The 24,132-nt window shown below is 40.5% G+C and overlaps 1 protein-coding gene across 5 annotated transcripts in view; it reads right to left on the bottom strand.

Moving 5' to 3' along the window:
- The window catches only part of FSTL4 (follistatin like 4), a 226,076-nt gene that overhangs the window by 19,923 nt on the left and 182,021 nt on the right, over positions 1-24,132 (bottom strand). For 4 of the 5 annotated variants that reach the window (XM_039559665.1, XM_039559666.1, XM_010413102.4 and 1 more), the window contains 4 exons: positions 21,044-21,210; positions 9,944-10,064; positions 1,681-1,842; positions 523-657 (listed from right to left, as the gene is read on the bottom strand). In XM_039559665.1, coding sequence (XP_039415599.1) covers positions 523-657; positions 1,681-1,842; positions 9,944-10,064; positions 21,044-21,210 — 585 coding nt within the window. The remainder of the gene's footprint in view (positions 1-522; positions 658-1,680; positions 1,843-9,943; positions 10,065-21,043; positions 21,211-24,132) is intronic. The other variant, XM_039559667.1, reaches the window with a different exon arrangement.

The following is a 24,132-nucleotide window of genomic DNA, read 5'->3' as shown; positions in this document are numbered from 1 at the left end:
AGTAGCTGGGACAGTATTTGTCTTCCAGGTGGAAGATAATTTCACACTGAGGGAAACCTCTTTTGCCAGTCAGTGATGCAAAAACAGGTAAAATAAATAGTTTAATCACAACATTTTTCAGACGTCTAAATATTCGAGAACTTTGACTGGTAACTGTCTTCAAAAGAAGTCTTGCACAGAAATCAATGAGATTTATAAAATTTGACAAAATATTACATTTTGGATTCCCTGATATCTGAAACTATTGCCAATTTGTTACTCTAATAACGCTGTTACCCATCACACACCTGGTATACTTCTGGCACATGAAAGGCACCATCTTCCTGGACAAGATTTTACCTTGTCTGCATGATTCCTACCCCAAAAAGTGTCCAATCTTCTGATCAAAGTGCAGTCTGAACTGTCATTACCTTATGTAGGATCCAACTGACTGCATGCAATAGCCTGAACTATCAAATTACATGTATATCATTACATTCAAACACTATTTAAAGAAATAGATACATGGAAAATTGAGCTTACGGGTCTTTCTCGCTGAATCTTCGATGAAAAGGGAAGATATGTCCTCATCCACTCCCACCTCATTTTTAGCAATGCAGGTGTAGGCACCAGTGTCTTCATACCGAACACTACTGATATGAAGTTCACTTCCGTTTGCTGTAAGAGAGACACTCATAAAAAGTGCTCCTCACTGCTGCTAATTGCTTTCCCTGCCTTAGTTGTCTTCCAGTGCCATAGCTGCCCGGTGATGGCTCAACTGGGTGGTTCCACCCCACTGTGTTTCCCCCTATTTAACTAGAGGTTTTTGGGGAGTCTTATGGGAGCCGATGTCTTGTCCTTTCCATCAGCACGTACACACTCCACACCAGAAGAGAACAAAGAACAATCCCACGTCAAACAATAAATTACATTTCATTTATTTCTTATTCTTGTTAGAAAAAGGCTTTGGCTTTAGTGAAGAGAAATTAATTTCAATTTTGCAAACTGTTTTTCATCAGATCACCAAAACCTTCGGTTTAAAGGGGTCTCTCTACAGTTCTTCCTACTGTTTTGCTTTTTGCAGTGAGACCACTGCCTAAAACCTTTGGAACATATTGAGATATTGTATGTGACATGCAGGGATACCTGTGCTACCAACACAGGCTGAGGGCTACAATCCACCAAAGCCAGACTGGGGCATGTGTTGAGGATGGGATTAATATTTTTACACAGAAAACTGCAAATAAATACTTTTGCCTTTTGCTGTGCCTGTTGCACCCTCATTTGAACATGGACCAAGAGGAATTAAGAGCCCGATTCCTTCAGCAGGGCTGAATGGCAAACTGATTCTCAGCTGACTTGCATCCAGTGTGGGCTTAGACCTGAACAAATAATTTAATAAATTTCTCTTCAAATAATCTGATGCATTTCTTTTCTGCTGTGCCGTACACAAGAAGCAAGGCAGTGAAGAAACAGGCAGGCTGTCTTTGAACAGAATGCCATTACCACTTACATCAATCAATAGTGCATTTCCTGGGAAATTCACAGAAGAAAGAGATAAAAGGGAAAAAAAGGGGTTTTATAACATGATTTCCAACAACTGTGGCTTAGCAAAGTACAAGAACTTCTGGTTTAAAGTGCAAAATAATCCTCCGTAATCCCTGTCTACAATACTTTAATTAATCAAAATTCTGTTCTTACCGAGGAGCGATAGTTGTTTGGATAGTTTTGGCATGATATCAATGCCGTTCTTTAGCCAGGTAATTCGGGGATTAGGGATGCCTTCAGCGTGACATTTCAGGCTTGCTGACACGCCCGGCTCCTGCGCTTGCGTTTCGGGGTAGACGCGGATCACTGGCGGCACTGCGGGAAACAAGGAATTGGGGACTTGAAACCCCCATGCCAGGGCTTGAGAGCTGCTGCTGTCCTGCAGTCCCACGAGGGGCTCTGAGCTGAGAACCAGCAAGATAAGCTCCGTCTGGCTATCAGTGCAAGCTACAAGAATGATTTCTCTACAGCTTGACTTTGGGGGCAGAAAATAGAAAACAGTAATTTTCCAAGCACTGGCATATGAGAGAAGGTGAGGATGCCACATCCATGCAAGTGTTCAAGGCCAGGTTGGACAGGGCTTGGAGCAACCTGGTCTAGTGGAAGGTGTCCCTGCCCATGGCAGGGGATTGGAATGAGATAGTGTCTAAGATTCTTTCCAACCCAAACCAATCTGTGATCCTGTAATTCTGTAACAGAAAAGAGTAAACTAATATACCAATGCCAGGGAGCAACCTTGAGATCCAATTTTGCATTTAGACTGTTCTTGCTTTCATTGAGTAATTAACTGAACTTAATAGTTGGATTAAGACCTAAGGTGGGTACTCACATATTTAAGAATTAAAGTATTGTTGGGGTTTTAGTTTAGTCTTAGTTTTTTCCTGTTAAAGGAATTTTCTCCCATATGCATGTTGCTAGGGGACAAATAGCTGTACTTAAGAAAGACAAAAAGGGAAGTGGGGCGGGCCTGGCTACTCCTTTGTCTACACCTGGGTGTGGGGTCAGTTCGCTCTGAGCGTCCGGAGAGAGAAGCTGCAGAGAAAGGAGCTCCTGCTCCTTTCTTTTTGGCTGTTCTTTCTTTCTGCTGGAAGCAACGCCAGGACCCCAAAAGCCGCTTTCCCTGCCCTGCTGGAGACCGAGCTGTGGCTGCCCTGCCCGGCTGCTGCTTCGAGTTTTTCGCTACGCTGTAGCCCTGCTCGCCCTGCCTGCCTGGGCCTCCGTGGGGTTTTCCCATCTGGATACATCTCGCCTGCCACCTGGGATTTGCGTTCGTCCCTGCCACTCCAGCCTGCTGCTCTAGCCTGCCGCTCCAGCCTGCCGCTCCAGCCTGCCGTTCCAGCCTGCTGTTCCTGAGAGTCCGGGATCGGCTGCCCAGGGGTTTGTGAAGCCTTTGTCCCATCCCTTCCCGGGATCCCAGGCCACCAGTGCCGCGTGCTCCCCGAGCTCGCTCCGGAGCGCCCCCTGCAGCCGCGGGGGAACCATCGCACCTGCCCTGCTCACCGGGAGCCGCCAGCGCCCCTGCCGGCTGCGAGCGGAACTGCACCCGAGGGGAAAGGGCCTGACAGCCGAGAAGGCTGGGACTGGGTTTGTGATTGCTGTTACTGCCAGAGTTGTTGTTGTTTTGTTTGACTGGTTATATACATATATATATATATAGTAAAGAACTGTTATTCCTATTTCCCACATCTTCGCCTAAAGGCCCTTGATTTCAAAATATAATAACTTAGAGGGAAAAGGGGTTATATCTGCCACTTCAAGGGGGGGCTTCTGCCTTCCTTAGCAGACACCTGTCTTTCAAAACTGAGACAAGTATAAACTTCAGATCTTCACTGAATCTAGGAGGGAATTTGAGTTCTTGCCTACGAGAAGTAACTTAATATTCAGTATTTAACTGAATATCCATCAGGAAGTAGCCTGTGTATTCACTAGCTCTTATTCTGAACAAATGAACTGTTTATCAATTACTTCTTTTCACTGAGAGGTTTTCAAAACATGACTTACCTTGTTTCACGAAGGCCCTTCTGAACTATTTAATACACTCAATTGGCAGAACTACTAATTATATTACAATTTCAGAGATGTTAATTGATTTTCAATCATGTTGCCTTCACTGCTCACACCAACAAGGCTTAATACCACCCATTAACTATTTCTTAACAATTTACTCATGTACTTTCAAAAATATTTGCAGTATTGCAACATCAGTGAAAGATACCAGTGAGAGTTTTTCACCTCAAGGGAAAAATAAAAGGAAATGTGAGGATGTCTCATACCGTGGCTGATGGTATCTATATTTCACAATGAAGCAGCCAACTTTTGTACCAGATTAGGAGATTTTGGGATTCATGATGTAGCTGCCGAAAGCTGCACAGTTTTGTAAAACCATGTGCAGAGTCCAATGTGGATGTGATATGTGGGGAGCCCAACTTCTTCCCCAAGAAAAATGAGTAACTGTTAGTGGCATTGGTGAAAGACAGGAAAATTTGTGGGTTGTGTTTGGCTTTCTTTTAAGAAAGCCTGAATGATTTAACAATAAACTTCTGGAAATCACTGGCTTAAGGTATCTAACTCACTGCTCTGTTTTTATATAGTGCATCATTAGGCTCCATGATTATCAAAATTAAATTGTCTTAACAATTGCTTTAGAATAAAATGAAATCTGGGTTTGCAGCTTGTTATATGTCTATATATCCATGTGGGGATAGTTTAAATAAATGCATTCACTAGCATACACTTCCCATCTTTCTGTATCTATTTTTTTATGGGCCTTACCAGAGAGAGATGTATTTCACTTCTGTTTTCTGCACCAACTGCCAAGCGTGAACCAGGGCTGAGTTGTCAGCTTGGAATCAGCCATGACAGAAAGCCCTCAAGTCTACTCAGGGTTTATAGCTTTAAAAGCGAGAGATTGTTGAAGTGTAATCTGAGAGAAAATGCCTACAGCCAACTGCAGAGGGAAAAAAAGAGGGACTTCTAGTAAAGGAATGGCTTTGAACTGCACCTCTGCACTGGACCTGTGGGTTTAGCTCCCTGTCTTCTATTTCCTTGAGAAGAAAAGATGTTGTAAGGTGTAGGGCAGTGAAGGAAATATCATGCAAAAACTTTTTAATCAGGGGGTTACCAAAAAGACGAGGTTTGTTTTATTGAGTTTTCAATTTCTAAATAAAAGCATTTAGGAGCATTTTATCTTCTCTTTCCCCCATTACTGTTGGGTTTGCAGTTCCTCCTGACTTCAGGAGGTACCAGATCAAGGGGAAGGCAAGCAGGGGAAGGGACCTGCTGCCAGAGATGCTGGCAGCTGTTGGAACCATCCCTGTTCTATTTAGGAGTCAGTGCCCCAGCAATTCAGCAGAATAAGACTGAGAGTCAGGAGTTCCTCATTTCATCAGTACCTTAGAAAATTAATTTAAATTTCTCTGAGTGTCTCCAGGGATGATAGGATAAAGGTAGTAATTTTTGTCTACTTTGACAGAATTTTATGAAGGTCCTGCACTCAATGCTTGTCTTACCTATGATTTGCTTGCTACTAGTAACATTTTTTGAATGAAATGATTTAGTAAGTGAGCTCCATTGAAAGCCTACATGATTTATTTAGAAAGACAGTGTGCCTCCTACAAATGTAGAGGAAGAAGATTTACAATATCCAAGGAGGTCTGATTCTCAAATCCTGGTGAAATCAACTGCCTTGGCAGAGATCTCACATGGCCAAAGGCATCAGAGCAATTTTACTCCAAGCCAAGTGTCTTCTTCTCACCTGCCAGCTCTCAGAGACAGAGCCCATCCCAGTCATCACCTATTTAATGCTCTCAAAAACATGATGGGTTGTTACTTACTTATTATTGTTTGCTTTAGGTTTTCCTGTTCATCTGGGCACCTGTGTCAGCGCTTCCCAGGATGGCCACGGCCATCAGCTCCCCAGAATCAGGGTACCTCTTCACCAAACAGACTGTACTTTCATCTCTCAGGTTTTTACCTCACACCTTGATAGTCTGCACATGAATAAACCACCTATTTTACCTTCAGGGCTGAAAACAGAATAGATTTATACTGCCAAAGGTAGCTCACAGGTCCTAGACACTGAATCAAGGCTCTGTATGAAAATTAACTTAAAATTATAGCAAGGTGTCTTTTCGAGAGTGATTAATAAGGAAACTCTTTGTTTTCACCTACAAAAAAGATGTGCTGCACCTCCATTCCTCCTCTCTTATCATTTTCCTTCTCCTTCTATTTTTAAACTTTTTATTTCTTCTCCCTTGTCTTACATAATTCACTGCACAGGTAAATTATTGCATGCAAATGCTTTGTGATAACAGCAAACTGCAGAATGTATTTTTATTGTCCTTGCTACAAATTAATACATTCCAGGTAAGCACATTAAACTTGCACAGATTTCAGTTCCAGACTTTGGGATATATGGATTACCCTTTGCTTTTTCCCTTGGTGAATATATATCACTGCTAACCATTACTGTGTCTGCAGCCAAGGGCAATATAAAAACGCCATTATCTTAAGCAAAGTAGGAAAAAAAGGGCATTGAAACAAGCATGAGATTGGGTAGATTGCCTACTACTGCATACTGAGCAGCACCTCACTTGTGAGCAGACCAATTCATTACTATAAAACAGCTCAGGTGATAAAGCACACGATGAGCACAGATGGTGGCACCAAGGCCCAAAGACATTCATTGCTGCTGTAGGAGCTCTATACTCCAGGGTGTAGCAATAATTAACAGATTAATCATTTACTTGAGATGTTTTACTCTTTCCATTTATGATATGAAAGGAGTTTGCAGCATTTATGTTTTCTCCTGAAAAGCCACATTAACGAAACATCCATGTTTGTAACATCTTGCTTACTGGAAAATTTGTCTGATTGGACTCTTATAATTGGGCTGAGGATCAAACAGCTTTTTTAAAACTGTTTTCAAGGAATACAATATTCTGATTTATTCTGCTGTTTTCCTGAGTGCAAGGACCAAGGAAAATGATGCCCTACACTCAGCAGTCTCTTGATTTGCCAACTATCAATTTTCATAGTTGATTACTATTTTATGAGATCCTTTATCCTCAGCACCTCTTCTTTCCTCTTGAAAGTGATAAACTGCTTCCTCTCTACAGCTAGTGTATGCTGTACACATTTCCCAAGCAATATCCATACATGGGAGAGAACATAATTTTCCTACTGTTCTTGGCTTCTCCTGATCAAAGATACCAGAATGCAAGATGAACTTTTTGTTCTTAAACTGTTTAAATATTGCCTTTCAGCACTTTCTTTTCCTCCAAAGAAGATTTTAAGGGCAAGCTGGATAAATACACTGACTCAAATTTTACTAGTAACTGTGAGTCCTAAGACTGATGAACTCAACCAAACCTCTCACATCAAACAGGCTGCATTTCACATGTGCTTCATGCTTCTTGCCCAGATGTGAGCCAGCACGTCAGGGCATTCACCTGGTGATCTTCACATTTTCTGCCTAAGAGGATTCTCACCTCTGCTTGCCAAAATAAGCATCTGGATCTAACCATCTTATTTGGGATATCCTGAACCAGCTGGTACAAAGGGAAACACTGCATAGCATTCAGCAGTTGAGCGGTAGTAGAGCTCCAAATCTCAGAACCTTTTAATGTTGTGAATATTGGGCTGCAAACTTTCTATTTAAGCTTATATTTCCTTATTTTCTTTATTACCTAATCAATGTAAGAAGCTAGTGTCATGTTCTAAAAAGAGGCAAAGAAAAAAATAAAGAGCATCTAATATGTTGGATAAAAGCAGATTAAGAGAGCACATGTAAGTAGGATCAGATTCTTTTAAGAGCTGGACTGCTGTTTCTCAGTGGGAAAAGTAAAACAGGGCCCAGGTGGTACAAAAAAGGATCTTAGGATGCTGGAAGAGTTACTGCAGCTTTGAAAACACTGAATTAACTGAAGAACAGTCTAAAAATTAGAACCTGCTTGTACAGACACAGCAAGCTTGGGAAGAGTTAGGGATAAACCTGTTTACTTCCAGTTGGTTCTTCTTTCTCTGTTCTCTCCCAACAGACAAACTTGGGAGGTGTGAAAAGAAAAATTCTGATAATTTTCATAAAATAAAAACCCACCATGCTTTTGATGTTGAAAGTAGATCAGTGCCTCCCTAGAGGAGACAGGCAAGCAAATACACCCAAGTTCTGGCTGATTTGGTTCTGTCACATTCTCTTACCATTTTAGTCCAACACAGGAAAGCAACAAAACCCTCCCATGCTGAAGATGGAGTTTTTAGTTTGATACAGACAGACAGAGAAAAGCCCCAGTGCTGAACAGAGCCCATCAACTACACTTAGATTCTCAGCATCTTAACTCTGTTTGGCTCAGTTTCTTCTCTCTACTCCTGTCAAGAAAAATTCCTCAATTTGTTCTTTCAGTTACTAAAACCCGAGGTTTCCTTGTGAAGGGCTCTGCCTTGGGAAACCCTCCAATGCATTTGAAGGCAAACAATGTTGTCCTGCCATCAGGGCTGTCACCCCTGCATCAGTTGCTGGAGGAAACTGTGCCACAGGCAGAAAAGGAGGAAATTTAGTGATGTGGGCAGCCAGCCAGCCACATCAAGAACTGCAAAAACCCAGCTTTGCAAAGCCTAATGGCTCACATGGGAATATCAGATGCTGTAAGACAAAGATTTCTAGACCCTGCAATGTTTTCTACCAAGCCTGAGTTGATACCAGAATGCAAGGCATTTTATTCTGTATTTAGTGACTATATAACACATTAAAAAGCCCACATAGACAGTGGTTTTTGTATAACAGCATTTTTCTTTTAGTAAGAAAACCCCCATGCAGCTATGGTATGAAACTTCCACTTAAAAAGAAAATGTGGTCTTTCAACAACAAGTTAAATCTAAGTGGCAGGCGTGAGTGTGGAACAGATCTCCTCCTCCCCACACTCCATCCAGCTTTCCTCTCGTTCTGGTTTAAGTTTCAAAGCCTTTGGGCCCTCTAGTCTTAGTGATGATAAAGTCTATATTGTTGTCTGCCAACTAAACTCCATTCAGGCGTCATAATACATCACATAATAGACATAGGATTAAGTTGTTAGCTGGCTTTTCTTTCAACTGCCATTCATCAAACAAACAGCACTTTGAGGAAGGAAACCTATTTTCTCAGCTGCAGCATGCACAACTTAGTTATCCACACTGCTGAGATTTACAGTTTACTCTCTCAAAAGATGACAAATTATTATGGAGAGACATTAAGTCAGCTTTCATTCAGATCAACCAGATACTTCATGCTCTCCTTCAGGTACTCGCTGTAGTGGGGGGGAGCACTTACACACGTCCAGCAGACCTGAGCTGCAGTCAAAACAAAACCTCATGTCAACCACAGCTCTTCTTAAAGTGCATAAATATCCCTCTTTACTCTTTTTCCTCTCGCTATTAACTTGTGTGTTAATTTTCAGCTCTTACCAGCTGAAAGCTCTCCTTTGTGCAGGTCTGCACACACCTAGAGAAAGGACTAAATATTAATTTTCTTTATAATACATATACTCTGTAATAAAGTAACTGAATTTTCCTTAAAAATAAATACTTTCATACCAGAGTACATCAGAATGTACCCAGAGTTAGTAATGGGTGACCCTGTCCCCTGTTCTGGAGACACTGCTGGGCATCATCAGCACATGTAAAAATGGGTCTAAAGTTGGAAAATGCTGGTTGCTGGTAGGGAGGTGGATATTCTGTGGGCTGGTCCCTTGATGAAATGCTGGCTTAATCTAACGTAATTTTAAACTAAATCTGACTGAGTGAGTTTGAGGTCAGGAGAAAGACAGTGAGCACCTGAATAGAAGTTCCACCAGGCACAAATGTGGTCCAGGGGACGGATGTGAACGAGAATGCTGGAATATGGACTGTGTGATTCTCTCATCTGTGAAATGGTTTCCCCTCATTTTGCAACCCAGTGAGCCAGTGTAAATAGCCCTCAGCAAACCAAGCTCAGTACAACCAGGTAATATTCTGGATATATAGCTGGGAGTTAGCTGGTTTTGGAAATACTGCCATATTTATTTAAATATCCTGGGCTATTTCACGCAACAGAAATGATTTTCGGGAAGAAGAAATTATTGAGGCAATACTTCTGTTGACGAAAGTAGCAATTACTTCAAGAGATGCTTGGAAACACTGCTCTTAACTCTATGGAAATGTCACTGACAGCTTGTTTTACAGTGAGGATACCTTCTGAAGCCCAGGTAATTATACACATGCCCCCTTGATACTTTTATTTTTGACTGCCTGTGTGACAGCGCGAGTGAGCGAACCCCGAGCTGCATTTGCTCTCGTGCACAGATAATTTGGGCTGTGACTTTACACATCTCTGTGTGAATGAGGTTAACACACAACTTTTCTTAGAAAACGTTTTCATGGAATGTCATATAGGCCATTTACTAACCATTCACCTGAAGGATGTGGGTCTGATACAGCTCTTCATAGCCGTAGGCATGACAGGTGTAATTGCCCATGTGAATAGTTGTTACCTTGGTGATGTAGAGGGAATTGTCTTCTCCAAAATCCTGAATGGAACAAAAGACAGGAAAGGTGCCTTATTATTTAGTAACAATATTTTAAACACTACATGAATGGAGACTACCCGTTCAGTGGTTTTGATAGCAATGCATCCTGGGGACACAGCTTGAATTTTGAACAGTAGGTTATAAAGTTCATAAATCAACATGCAGGAAGAAAATGAGCAGCAATTTAAGAGTAAGGCAAAGTGACTCATCTGAGAATATGAACTTTTGTGCTCGTTGCTAACAAGGCGCTCTTTGCACATAAAAAAGATGGCCATTTCCAGCTGTTTCATTTATGGGGGAATTTAGTATCTACCTGTTAACCTCAGATGTGTAAAATGCTAACGTTTGGGTAGGTTAAGGTTTCCTTTATCTGTGCTGGTTCTCAGAAAATCCACTGCAGCCTTGAGACTTGATAAGAAAGAACTGAAGCTCTTTGTCACTTATCTCAGACAATATCCTAGGCAGAAGACAAGGAAGAAGACAAAAAGCCTTTTCTCAAACAAACCTGTTTAGATCTGCAACTGCTTAACAAGTATCTGTCTTCATCCCCTTCATCTTCCTAGACCTGCTCTTGCATTGTTTCTATTTTTGATTACAGATGGGAAGGATTGAGTTAGTAGACACATTTTTGGCACTTTAGTAAGTTGTACAAGCACCCTGCTTAGGAATTTATTTCAATTAATTATTTATTTATTAATTTCAATATTTGTTTACCAGATTATAGTTAACAGAACTGCAGCAGTGATGGCTATATGAAGCAGCTTCTCTTATTACTCCACCAACATTTAGACTTTCTGCAGCTTCAGAGTGTTTGTGTTTCTATGCAAACTGTGGAGGATACATTTAAAAACAGTTCATGAGCTGAAAGAATGATTTTTCTGTAATCATCCCCACATGTCAAGTATGCTAAATTGAACTCTTTGAGTAATTTCACTGCAATATTATGGGAAAATTCAACTGAGTCAGGGTGGCACAAACCCAGTACGACAGGGTGAATGTTGGAGAGTGGTTCTGCTTATGAAAACACAGGACTCATTTTCAAAACTCCAGTGTGCAGCCAGAAGGGTGTGCAAGGGAAACCCTTCCAGGAGGTCCTGCCTGCTGCCACCCTTGTGTCTGGGACATGCAGCAGTGTGTGTGGTGAGGAGTTGACAGCTCATTGCCTCCCCTGCCATGGCAGAACCCACCACGGGGGACAGACTGAACAGAAACATCACTTTGGTCTGCTGGCTCAGAGTCAAGAACTCCTGTCCTGATTTCTTTGTGCTGGAGGAAGGGAATCCACAAACAGAGCTTCTGACACTGCTCCTTCCCTGCTGCACCCATGGCAGCTCTGGCACTATAAGGAACCATCCACATCCACCTGCTGCTGCCAACCCCTGCCAGGTGCTCAGAGATTATAAGCATGAGTTGTTTGATCACTGGATGGGCTGACTTCTAACCCCCAGACCTTTTGGGCCTCCTTACATCTCACATTTCCTGCCTCTTCAGGATGCACGTGCTTTGCAGTTTGAACGTTCCTTTCCAGACACCACACTTTGAAAATTTTTTGAAGGAAGCTGCAATTCTGCAGCAGACGTGCACTGCCAGCTGGCACCCTTCAAGAGAAGTACAAAACAGCTCATCTCTTGCAGTACGGATTGATCTGGCACTACTTCTGTCAGCTCTTGAATCTTCTCCAAAATCTTCTGTCTAGCACTAAGAAGAGTCTTCATGCCTCATCTCTCAGTGGCAGGTCAGCATTGGCAGAGGGGAGAGAATTTTAAGAACTTGCATAGTTTTTAGACATGCTTTAAGGCAGATTGAAAGTGAGCACTGAGAAATATGGAGTTTACTGATAGGGCGCAACCCTTCTCAGAGCACAGACGTTCACCTGAGAGGGTGCAGACACATCCACAATCATAACCTGGTTCTGCTGGCTGTGCTGCCCCAATGGGCAAATGTATGAACAATTAAAAAGAATCAGAGTAAATCCATAGATGATCTGAAATCCATTATCTATAATCAAAAGCATCTCAGATATTACTGTCACCTTGGTGTCAGGCATGTATACTATGGGATAAGTTGGTTAAGTTATCCATTACATTATTACAAATATCTACTCAAAAATCCCCATTTCAAGCATTTGCCTGTTTTCTGGTCAGTTAGATCTTTCCTGATGGAAAGCAAAGATGCATGAATAACTGCTAATAGAAAAGACACCAACCCTGTTCAATGGTACTTGCATGAGATAGAGAAAATGCTTGCACTGGAGGGGACTTAATAACAGTTTTTGTAAGTTAAAAGAAACTAAAATTGAGTTTAGATCAATAAAAGCAGGATGGCTACTTTAATGGAATGATTTATAAGAAATTGTGGAAAAACAGGACAATATAATCTCTATTTAAGTATGTTGCTTCCTTTAAAATGTCAAAGAAAAATATTCTGAATGCTTGGTTTGTGCTCTCTAATTGTGTTTTTAAGGATGATCTGCTTTTTTCCAATGCATACAAATGTATTAATATAAGCAAAGACCCTTGCACAACCAAGCAGATGCAACACTACTGTATTATTCACTTCCTTTCCAAATGTGTTTTTCTTGAAAAGAGGGGCTTATATTGGTAAAAGCACAGTTTATGACTTTTAAAAACTATTTTCTGACTTCTAATGCTTAAAGAAAGTTATAAAAGATGATTTAGGTTAACACCATTATCACCCTGTTAAGCATAGAAGGGAATTATCAACCTGAATTAGAACCTGCACACACAGTAAATTCATATATAACTATAATATTATTAAAAGTGTTAGGTGTGGGAAGGAAAAAGTGATTGTGTCTTTAAATGTATGATACTGAACCTTTTGTTGCCAAAAAAAGTAGACTGAATTCTCTAACAAATTAATGACTTTCTGTGTTTATTGCAGCTCATGGTTTCTCCTTGTGTATCCCTGTGGATATAGTTAGTACATTAGGATTTCACTGTTACATTTTATATCTATGGATGCATTCTTATGCCCAAGCACTTTCTGTGTGTATTTCATAAGAGTTTATTTGGAAGTGCTGTAAAAACCCAAGCCCTGGAGCATTAGGAAATGATGAGTCTTTGATTCCTTAATAGCCTCTAACTTCACATCTTGCAGTCAGGAGTGCTGCGTTGCAGTTGGAACCTGTGAGATGTATTTGGGATGTGTCCCACTACCCCCCCGCACCCCCCCTCCACTGCACTGCCTTTGGGAGCTCTGAGGAGCTGCTCAGCTGCTCACAGGCCATTGCCCTGTGCTAACAGGGTGTGAGTGAGCACTGACAGCTGCTGGGCTGCATGCTCCAGTTTGCTGGGATGTGGATCGAGTGGGCAGAGGAAATGGGAAGAATTCACAATGGAAAAAAGCAGAGGAAACATTTTCACATATTTTGACTTAGTTCATATAGCTTTTGCTTGTTAAGCCAGTTCTCCAAGTCACCATGAACACGAAAGCAGTCAAAACAGAACAAAAACATCTATAAAACTGATGCAACATAATTCTTCTATCCCAGCTTTAAAACTGAGTATTTCAGGGCTGTCCAGGAGGCTCAGCAAGTGCTGCACACCCCAGGGAGCTGTTACTGCCCTACTCGACCCCAGTAATGCCCCACAGTGAATTGAAAAGTCATTTAAATGTACCATCCCATGAAGAAGAACAGGCAATCAGTAGAAAGGCAAAAAAAGCAAGTCCTGAGACACGGTTTTCCTCATTTACCACAGAAGGTGAATTACCACAGAATCATAGAAAGGTTTGGGTTAGAAGGGACCTGTAAGCTCATATGGTCCAATCCCCCCTGCCATTGGCAAGGACACCTTTCACCAGACCAGGTTGCTCCAAGCCCCATCCAACCTGGCCTTGAACACTTCCTGGGATGGGGTGTCTCTGGAATGGATGTGGGTGCTCAGGGATGGGGTGTCTCACCATTTTCTTGTGAAGAGGAAGAAAGAGAAGTGATGAAACTAGAGGGAGTACCCATCTAACCCCACAGAATCATGAGCCCTGCATCAAGACAGCCAGATAAGGGCAGGGTGTTCATCACCTCTACCTTATGAATTTCATTATAAAATAATTCTTCTAATAAAAAATTCAGAAAGCTATGCTTATAATTTCTCATAATTGATAAGGTCAACTAGTGGCAGCTGAGAAATTGACTTCTCCAGCAGTTCATATCACCTTTTCTCTCCCTTTTTCAAATAAAAAGCTCTCTGCCCGTCAGGAGCTTCTTTCATGTCTTGCACTTACTCTTCAACCAAAGGATTGATTAAATGACCTCAGAATATGTTTTAACTTTTCAAGATTAAAAAAATGCACCACCCTGCATTTTACATTGATAACAGCTTGGTAATCTATAAAATATATATATAAAAAAAGTTGCTCTAAAAAAATAACAAAGCAGATCCTAGAAAATGGATATATACCTTTTTTTTTTGGTATAGTATTTACTTTCCTTTCCATCACTACTGATTACCCAAGGCATTGGTCTCTCCAAACACAAGATTTTTCATATTTATTTATCCCATTCCCATTCTAATGCATTCCCTGGTCATGCACTCTGCCGCGGTTCAGAGACACCGCACTCAGAGATGTGTAAAACGTTGCATATTGCTTGTAAATCTTGTTCACATTCTGTCTCAAGTGAATTCCAACATGTGATTGTAACACTACAAATCTCCTGCTCTGACACCTAGGAAGGAGCTGGCAGAGAGAAGCCACATTAACCCTGGATGCTGAGCTGGCTGTGATGCCACAGGGTGCAGGGCACTGCCACCCACCTTTTGCCTGTTTCAGATGCATTTTCATGAAGCTTTCTAACGTGCCTTGGGGTTGTTCCAACATTTAAAACCCTTTAAATTTTTGTCAGTTTCTTGGTTTTCAGGAAGTTTGAAGAGGAATGAGCATAGACGCTTATTATTTGTTAGGTTAAGTTCCAGTTGCTTGAGAAAAAATCACAAACTTGACTTAAAACTACAAATACGAAGAAGAAACAGAAAAGTTAATCCCAGTGACATGAAGCCAGAGATTCCTCACATCCCCAGCTCTCAGGGAGGGCACACTGGCACCAGTCACCCCACAGTATGACACTATGAGGTACACACTCCTTGGACCAAGCCATTTAATCCCAGTGATTTTAAACCATCCAAGTTAGATGCTGAATGCTCCTAATAAATACTGGGGGGGAGCACCAAAGACAGTTGATACCTCCCACCATGATGGTTTAAAAGTGTTCATAGCAGAAATAATGGCAGAGGGAATGAAGTTCCCTGAGTGGTTCTTCTCCTGGGAGATTTGCTTTCCAAATACTATTACTACACCTATTACTAATAATAATTCACTTAATTTTTAACCCCTTCCATTTCAGCCCTTTCCCAAGCCCAGGCAAGCTGGAGACCTTCTCCATGTGGTTTCAGTGCCTACTGATGAAACTAGTCCTGGCAAAGGGGCTTGCTGGTGTCACCGGTTTTCCACTAGAATCCCATAATAGTTTGGCTTGGAAGGACCTTAAAGCACATTTCATTCCAACCTCCTGCCATGAGCAGGGTCACCTGCCACTAGACCAGGTTGCTCCAAGCCCCATCCAACCTGGCCTTGAACACTTCCAGATGAAGAAAAACACCATCCTGATCTCACAATCACCAGGAAAGCAACTAAGATGTATTAACTAGTTCAGACTAAAAAAGCTTGCCTGATCCTCAGTGTCCTAGAAATCTCTCTCTGATAATGTTTACAGGATTTTAAAATGAAATGTACCCAAGCATTTAATGAGATTATTATTATGCAAAATCTACAATAATGGCTATCACTTTGGAAATGACTTCTCCTCACTAATCAAATGTCTCTGATCTTTTTTACAATATATTCATGCGTGATTCATATAAAAATAATAAAAACTAAATTAATCATGGGTCCTTAAATCACTTTCTTTGATGCTTTTAATAATTCATTTCTAGAGACCAGCTGAGAACTTATGCTTCATTAATATTGTTTGTTCTTGGTTTTACACATCACTTTAGTCATTTACAAGGAGAGAAATTCAGCCTTAAGCAAATGCCAGAATGCTATTGCAAATACAGCCTGATGGGGTATTAATTTATCTTTTCTTGTTTTTCTGCTCAAAGAATTTAACACAACATAAGACTGATGGAGAGTCAAAAAAAGTTTTTGCCTTGCACATATGGAATGAACTTTTTATATAGTTGTGTAATTACAATACATGTGAAAAATGTGTGAGATTTATATCCTGAGAAACTCAGAGATAACATGACAAGGAGAATTAATAGTAGGTGCATTCCTCTAAAAATACAAGTGGATACAATTTCTGTAATCTTCATTATGACAAAATGTGAGACTATATATTCAGAATATACTGTCAGTAGTAATTTTGCACTTAACCTCTATTTTAGAGCCTATAAAAACCTTAAGAAACTATAAGCAATTTCTTAAACTTTGATTTGAAAGAGAAAAAACTTGGTTCCAAATATGCAACTTTTTGTAGCTTGCTCCCATCACTGCATCACTGCAGTATCTAGGACGGCCCAGGGTTTGATCATTTTAATGGCCCAAATTCTATTAGCAGGGAATTAATGGGGATATTCACACATGATCTTTTTATTATTTAACAGAGAATCTACATTAAAAACATCAACATGAAAATATTGCCTTCATACAGACTGTTTTAATGAGAAAACTAATCCCAGTGACTTGCACTTTAAAGGTTGGCTGTTTGCTGTGGGTTTCAAATACTATACATGTAAAATGGACATTTTCATGAATATACATGAAATGTGTATCAAGGCAGGTAGGCACAGCTCTTTTAAGGGCCATGAGATGTACATGGAGGTGATTTCCCAGGTGGATGTGGAATACCAGAAATCAAGGTCTGGAGTTCCGTGCCTGTCCCTGGGTGGGATGTTTTGAGAGAGCAAGGCCACGCCATCCTACCTGACATCAGCAGAAATGAAGAACTCTGTCTTTACGCAATTGGTTACGTAAAGCCTATTTTTGAACTAATGATCCGATGCCAGTGTGAGTTAAAGTGTACAGATTAAAATGAAATGAGTAATGAAAGACACTAAAGAGCTTAGGCTATAGCTACCTGCATTACACTTGGTAATTCACCAAATTCATATCTACCTCTACACCATATTTGTTTTCTTATGGTAATCTTCTCTTTCATCATGCTTCTGAAGGAACAAATTATATTTATAAATTTTACATTTACACATGTTTCTCTGGAAATAATGTCAAGTCATGTGAAACACTACCCTATAAATATTATATACATTTGACTCCATGAGGAGTTTATTTTATTTTCAAATTGAGGAATGCTTTCCTAATCACATACTTGAGAAAACATATCGCTTGTCCCTAGGAGGCAAAAGTATATTATTTTGAAAGATGACACATTTTTACCACTTCACTTTTGTAGTCAGAAATCAATTTATAGCTATAACAATTTTATCAGTTTCAGCTACATTATAGTTATTTTCTGCATGAGAAAAGTTGATGTGACTTTAATAAAGTGGAACTGCAAAGGGACTTCTAATGGATAAATAATATGGATGGGTAATTTATGGAGAAATAATATTTTTATGCTAAAAGCAATCTTAAATGTTTGCAAGAGAAATTGTTTAATTACATGTACCATTAGGATGGCTCTTTTGCAATAGCTACGTGACAACTCATTAACAGAGCTCCCACAGACAGGACAAGACAAATTATTACTAGTTGTTTATGAAAGCTTCTGATTAAGAGAGCAATGAAAAATTATAAATATTTTGTTGCCAATCAAGATATCACATAAAAATGATTTAACTAATGCAGTTAAACAACTAGGCTTTACAGTAATCTTCAATCTTTCAGTTCTATGCACATTTAGTATTATCTAGGTTTTTGTTGATTGTCTGTCACTCCCAGTATTACCCTGGAATAGAGGTTACCTTCTCAGATCACATTTGTCATGAATCTGGAGAGAATAAAGCAACAAAGGACACTTCAGTAGTGCCTTTCCTGTGCTGCTTTCACACTTAGTTGGCATGATTCTGTTTTTTTCAGACTTGAGCTTCTAATTTCATCTGACTTCCTGAATTAGCATTTAGAAGAGAAAGAGTTTAATTGAAATATAATACCAGGATTTTTCCAAGTGTGTGACTATCCTGTAGGTCTGTATGTGATTACCATTGTGTCAAGAGCAGGGAGGATTTTCTTGAAGTTAAAAAGGTACAATTAATCTCCTGTTGCACTTCCAATTAGCCAAATTGCCAACCTTATTGTGAAAAGTAGAAATGCAATCGAGTTTCTGCTTGAGGCGTACTAAAGGAAAACTGAAGTAATTTAATTAACTGCCTTCAAGTACATTAAGAAGCACACTGCCTTTACTTTCTGCTGTCAATGCCTTTAAATAGATTATTGTTTTATGTGAGTTTCTGTACCCATGTAAGGCTGAAGCTTTGAACTGTCTGCTGCCACCCCCTGACCTGAGCTGTTAGGTGTTTAAGAAAAGACCACGATTAATAGAGGGATGGAGCACCTCTGCTATGAAGAAAGGCTGAGAGAATTGGGATTCTTCAGCCTGAAAAACAGAAGGATTAAAGGTGACCTAATTGTGTCCTTCCAGTACCTGAAGGGAACCTACAAGAAAGGTGGAGAGGGACTTTTAACAAGGGCATGTAGTGACAGAACAGTGGGGAATGATTAAGAGAGAGTAGGATTAGATTAGATATTAGGAAAAAAATCTTCTCTGTGAGGGTGGTGAGGCACTGACACGGCTCCCATAAAAGCTGTGGATGCCCCATTCCTGAAAGGTGGAATGGACACTGGACAAGGCTGCATGAAGTTTTTTGCATCCTGGTCTAGAGGAAGGTGTCCCTGCCCATGGCAGGGGGGTTGGAATGAGATGAGTTTTAAGGTCCCTTCCAACCCAGACCATGATAAATAAAAGGCTGGATTTAGCAGCTGAAGGACTGTCCTTGCTGCCACCAAGTGCTTCAGACATGCAAGTGCCCATCCTCAGTAGCCAGAAGAGTAGACATGCCTGAGGTCAAGCATCCTACATAACGCCCACCACAGAAGAGGAAAACCAAAAAATGGCAATCCCCAAATTGTGCCTCCTCAAGCAACCAGACCAGAATACAGATGGCAGTGTATATACAGAACATAAAAAAATTTACACAGTTTAATTAAAGATGAAAAAGGTGTGGAGGTTTCATTAGACTAAAAAAAGTTGATGTTCACTAGTAGTAGGTGTTATATGACAAGGCGATAGAGGTCATGAACTGGTATGTGACACATTAAAATTGAGGCATAAATCTTGTTTTTTCTCCTTGTAACAATCTCAGAGTGCTCTTTTGATATAGTTTCTCAGTGGTATACTAGTTGAAACAGATCAAAAAAAGATTTTTTTTCCTGCTGTATTACACTCCATGGGGGTGTTCAATCATTCAGGAACCAGTCAGCTCATGCGCAAAGACATAACCCTGCCTCTTAACACAGAATCACCAATAAGAAACAGAATTACTTGTAAGCAAACCAGAAATCCACTTGGGCCAGTGCTAAATTATGTGAGGAACTGGCATTTCAGTCTGAAAACATATTCAACATTCTGTTTAAAATAGCAGGAGTTGCAAATGAACCGTCAGAGCCAAGTGTTATCAGTCCTTCAATAATGTGCTTCTACTTTGATTCTTGGACTGTCATTTTGCGTCCAGTTCACACAGGAACTTTAATTCTTTAAGATTAATGTCATCATAACCAAAATTTCATAAATGTAAGGTAAATACCTGGAATTTTCATTATTTTTATTTATTTTTTCAACAAATCCTAAGACTGCTCTTGAGCCTCCAGAGGCTCTGCTGCATTTCCATGTCAAGCTCGAAGCAGTGACAAGAAATACAAAATATTTTAAAAGGGTAATACTTGCTGTGATGAAAAGAAAAAGATGTTTAGAAGGTTTTAATTACTGAGTTTGTGCACACAGTAATTACCTATACATGGTGCACATGATTTTCCTGCTAAGGAGGAGTCAACAAATAAAGTACTGAGATGCTGTGTGTATTTCTGTCCCATGTGCTGTAATTTTCATATTTTACTGCAGAATAATAAACCAAAGATTTTTCCCATTTCAGCAATCCTGGATACACAACAATTTAGGGAGCTATAGTATTGACTGTAACAACTCTGAACTGAGTGGTTATCAAATTAACAAGATCTGAAAAAAAATATAAATCAACTCTTACCGTAGTGTAATTAAAATAAAACCTGATTTACCATGTACTTTAATGCAAAGAGAAATGAAATACAGACCATATTTTTTGTACACTACTTTGCACTCTCTCAGTAATTAAATGTTATTAAATAAATGAGTAAGTTTATATCATCATTCAGGTATTGTCTTTACTATCAACTATGAGTCACAGATCAGACCAGCACTGTGAATTAAAAGAGATTCATCTTTCTTCCTGCGAGGGCATTGCCACACCTTGTCGAATAATTCCATTTTTAAACTGCTTGTCAGAAATAACAGCCAAGGAATGAGAGAAGAGAATTGGCTCAAAGGCAAGTGAAACAGGAGGATCGGAGATAAAAATGGATTATTTGGTTTAGAGAAAGGAGAGATTCATTGCCAACCATAAATGTTTTGTTTCATGTTCTTGATGAACCTGTTTTGTTGTACTGGGAAAGACACCCCTGAGGAGTGAATGGTCTGCAGAGCTGTTTTCCCCTGAGTTTCGATGTCTCTGGCCCACAGGTTGCACCAATGAAAGGAGCATAATTTCATATATTCCAAGTACTCCTGCTCTCCTCTGCATGCACGTTGCTTTGCTTTTATTCCTGAGACATATTCACACATAATCTAAATAGCACACCATCTTCCACTTTCCATAATAATAAGATAAAAGTTGCACCCTTATATCTGCCATCAGTTAAATGAGGTCATACTCAATGCCCCGATCAGACAATAACAGGAGTGGCTCAGGACGTACGTTGATGTCCTCCAGGTCGAGGAAGTTGAGGATGACGCCGTTGCGTTTCCAAACGATGGGAGGCCGCAGCGCCCCACGGATGCTGCAGGTCAGGACGGCGCTGAGGCCAACAGTGATGGTGGTCACAGTGACCCTCTGGTCCTCTGGCAGGCTCAGCTGAACCACCTCTGCAAAAGGCAAAATAACAGGGATAACATCAAATACCACAAAGGGAAGGTATTCCTCTTCTCCCCTCTCTGCCTTCCTTTCTCATTTCAGGAGTAACTTTGGAGGATTTTGGCAAGGAGATGGGGTACCTATGCTGTACAAAAAAACCCCATAAACAGTAAAGCCAAGTAAGAGACAAATTGAATCTGTCTCAATCAAACTCGCTGCATCCATTTCCTGATGCATCTTAGCTGTGGCATGAGGGCACTAAGATGGTTTGCTGGCCAGCCTGGCTGCAGTAGTTTATACAAAGCAGTCAGTAACAGGAGGACAAGCAAAGGCTCTCTGGCTTGAGGTCATCTGGGCTTGTTTCTCTAGAACACTCCTGCCAAAGTCCTTTGAAAAGGTACAAGAATAGGTCTGTTCCTTGAAAAAGAAGAATTAAGGTCAGACTGCTGCCACTGAAATGTAGATAAAACCAGTTTTTAAATTGCCCAAACACTGGAAGTCACCAAGCATGAAAACTTGTTTACCAAACACAGTCACATATGGCACCTGAGATACAGATGTCCTAAAAAATAAATGCTTTCTAATATTTTATTTAAATAAAAACCCCAGTTATTTTGACTTACATGTGCCACACAAAAGAAACTCCTGAGGCAGCAGACCTTACTGAAAACCTTACCACTCTGAAACAACACTATGTCACATAGTTTCCTTCTGGCCAACACCACCAGATGTGGCTGCATCTTTTGCCATGTGTGGCCACACAGAAAGGTCAGATGTGATACCAAAACTACCCTGGGTGCAGATTGCCATTATGGAGTATTTTGGCAGCAGTGAGACAGTGACTGGGCAATCAGGCCACATTGTCCAAGCTCCTGTAGCCACAGCTTTGTAATTCACATGATGGTTTTTGCTTCATCTCATTCCCAAGCTCTGCAATAAGAAAACTATATTGCATATAAATGATAAAAATTCAAGGTAATGGCCCATTGAGAGGAATGGGGAGTGTTCACAGCTGGTGTTACTTTGCTTCAGCCAATTCCAAAACCTGGGCTGGGGAATGAAACAACCTCTCCCAGCACCAAGGCTCCTCCTTCCTCATGTCCACTGGCAATAACAGCAGTAAAACATAGATCAGAGAGACAGACACTACCTCACCCAAGGCCATGTGCTTTGGGAAGAACCACTTCAAGCAGTGCTGACACCATAAAACAACACATGGGGTTTAGGTTACTCCCATCAACTAGTAAAGTTACTCTTCATCCTGTCCACTTACCTCACAACTCTGTCCTTACACCCCATACAAGTTCTGAATGTTACATACATGGAACAAAAATGAAAAAAACTCCAGTATCAACATTTGCAAGCACAATTTTCCATCTCTTCACATATTGTCCAATTGAAAAATTGTTTTAACATCTCTTGAGTAGCAAACCTCTTAAATCTGTCACTAAAATATTCAGTCTATTTCAGCAGCCTTGGGCAGCCTGGACAGACTCAGGGCTCTGGCATAGCAACTGATCCTGAAGAATTAGTGCAAAACCTGCTTGTGAAAATGTACTCCAACAGTTCTGTACCCCTTCTCTTCTGCTTCTTCCACCTAAGTGAGAAGCTAATGTGTCACAAAGTATATTCACTACTGTGGATCTGAGCCTGACTTTGGGCTGCAAGGTCCATATAGCATTGCTGTGTCTGCCAGCAGTGAGCATTTCTCCCACTCAAAATTCCCAGTGCTATTTCAGGAAGAGTACAAGCTCTTTTAAATAAAAAGTAACTATAGTTCTGATAGATGGTTGATGAAAATTAGGAATGTTTGACCAACATGGTGCTACTATTTGTGTTATGGTGGCTCCCAGTGGCATTACATGAGAAGACTGACACAGTCTGACCATCAAACCTTAAAAATCAAAAAGGGAGATGAGGGAATATTGGGAAGGAGAACATTACCCTGATCAAGATCACTGAGCAGGTTAGCAGCTAAGCCAGGAAGACTAAATCACACTGCCTTCAGGTACCTGCTGGAAGAGATCAGGGATGTGGCAGCACAGGGGCAGAGGCCCATAGGAATAGAGATGTCCCAGGGAACCACTGAATGGTTTGGGTTGGAAGGGACATTAATGACTATCTTGTTGCAACCTCCCTGTCATGGGCAGGGACACCTTTCACCAGACCAGGCTGCACCAAGCCCCATCCAACCTGGCCTTGAACACTTCAGGGATGAAGAGTCCATCCCACCACCCTCATCCAGCTGCCTGAAGCATGTAAACAGCACATAGGGGCTAGTAATGTAGTTATTTTCTACATAATGAAGAGCTTCTTATAATGAAAAAAATATTTGCAGTGCACTTGACAGGACAAAGAACTGATAATTACAATAATTTGTAGCATGCAGTAGGCTAATGAGGACATCTCTTCTTTAGGAGAAATGAAATAGAGGGCCACTCATACAAGAGAATTGTTTTTTTAATCTTACTGCTGTTTTCCTTAATTCCCTCTACTGTTTTTCATGGTGCCTTGAGTTCCCTGGCTCATACTGGGCTCCCATAAGCTCCTTCTTCAGCAATGTTTTTTCAGTGCTCTCTTGCAGTGTAACTTAAGGCTTCCTGCCCATCTTCCAAACAACTGCTAAAAAGGCTTTGGCTTTTCCTTTTTAGAAGCACAATAATGAAAAATACATTAACTTCTAATTAAGAAGACACCTTGCACAACTGCCATTCTTGGATGAACCATACGATGGCAAGAGATGAGTTTTTTATGTTAAAGCATGTAATTAGCACAGACCACTTTTACAATACAAATGCACTCCTTTTTAGATTATTTCTATGGAGTATATTTGAGAGCATCTTATTACCAGTACATTTGAGGGACTCTTATTAACATCTAAAAGCCTTTCTACTAATACAGAATTATTTTGTATGGTTTCAGTTATTGCTTTA

Source organism: Corvus cornix, chromosome 13 (assembly GCF_000738735.6).
Source record: "Corvus cornix cornix isolate S_Up_H32 chromosome 13, ASM73873v5, whole genome shotgun sequence".
Classification (NCBI taxonomy): domain Eukaryota; kingdom Metazoa; phylum Chordata; class Aves; order Passeriformes; family Corvidae; genus Corvus; species Corvus cornix.
This window is presented reverse-complemented; position numbering and strand designations above follow the sequence as displayed.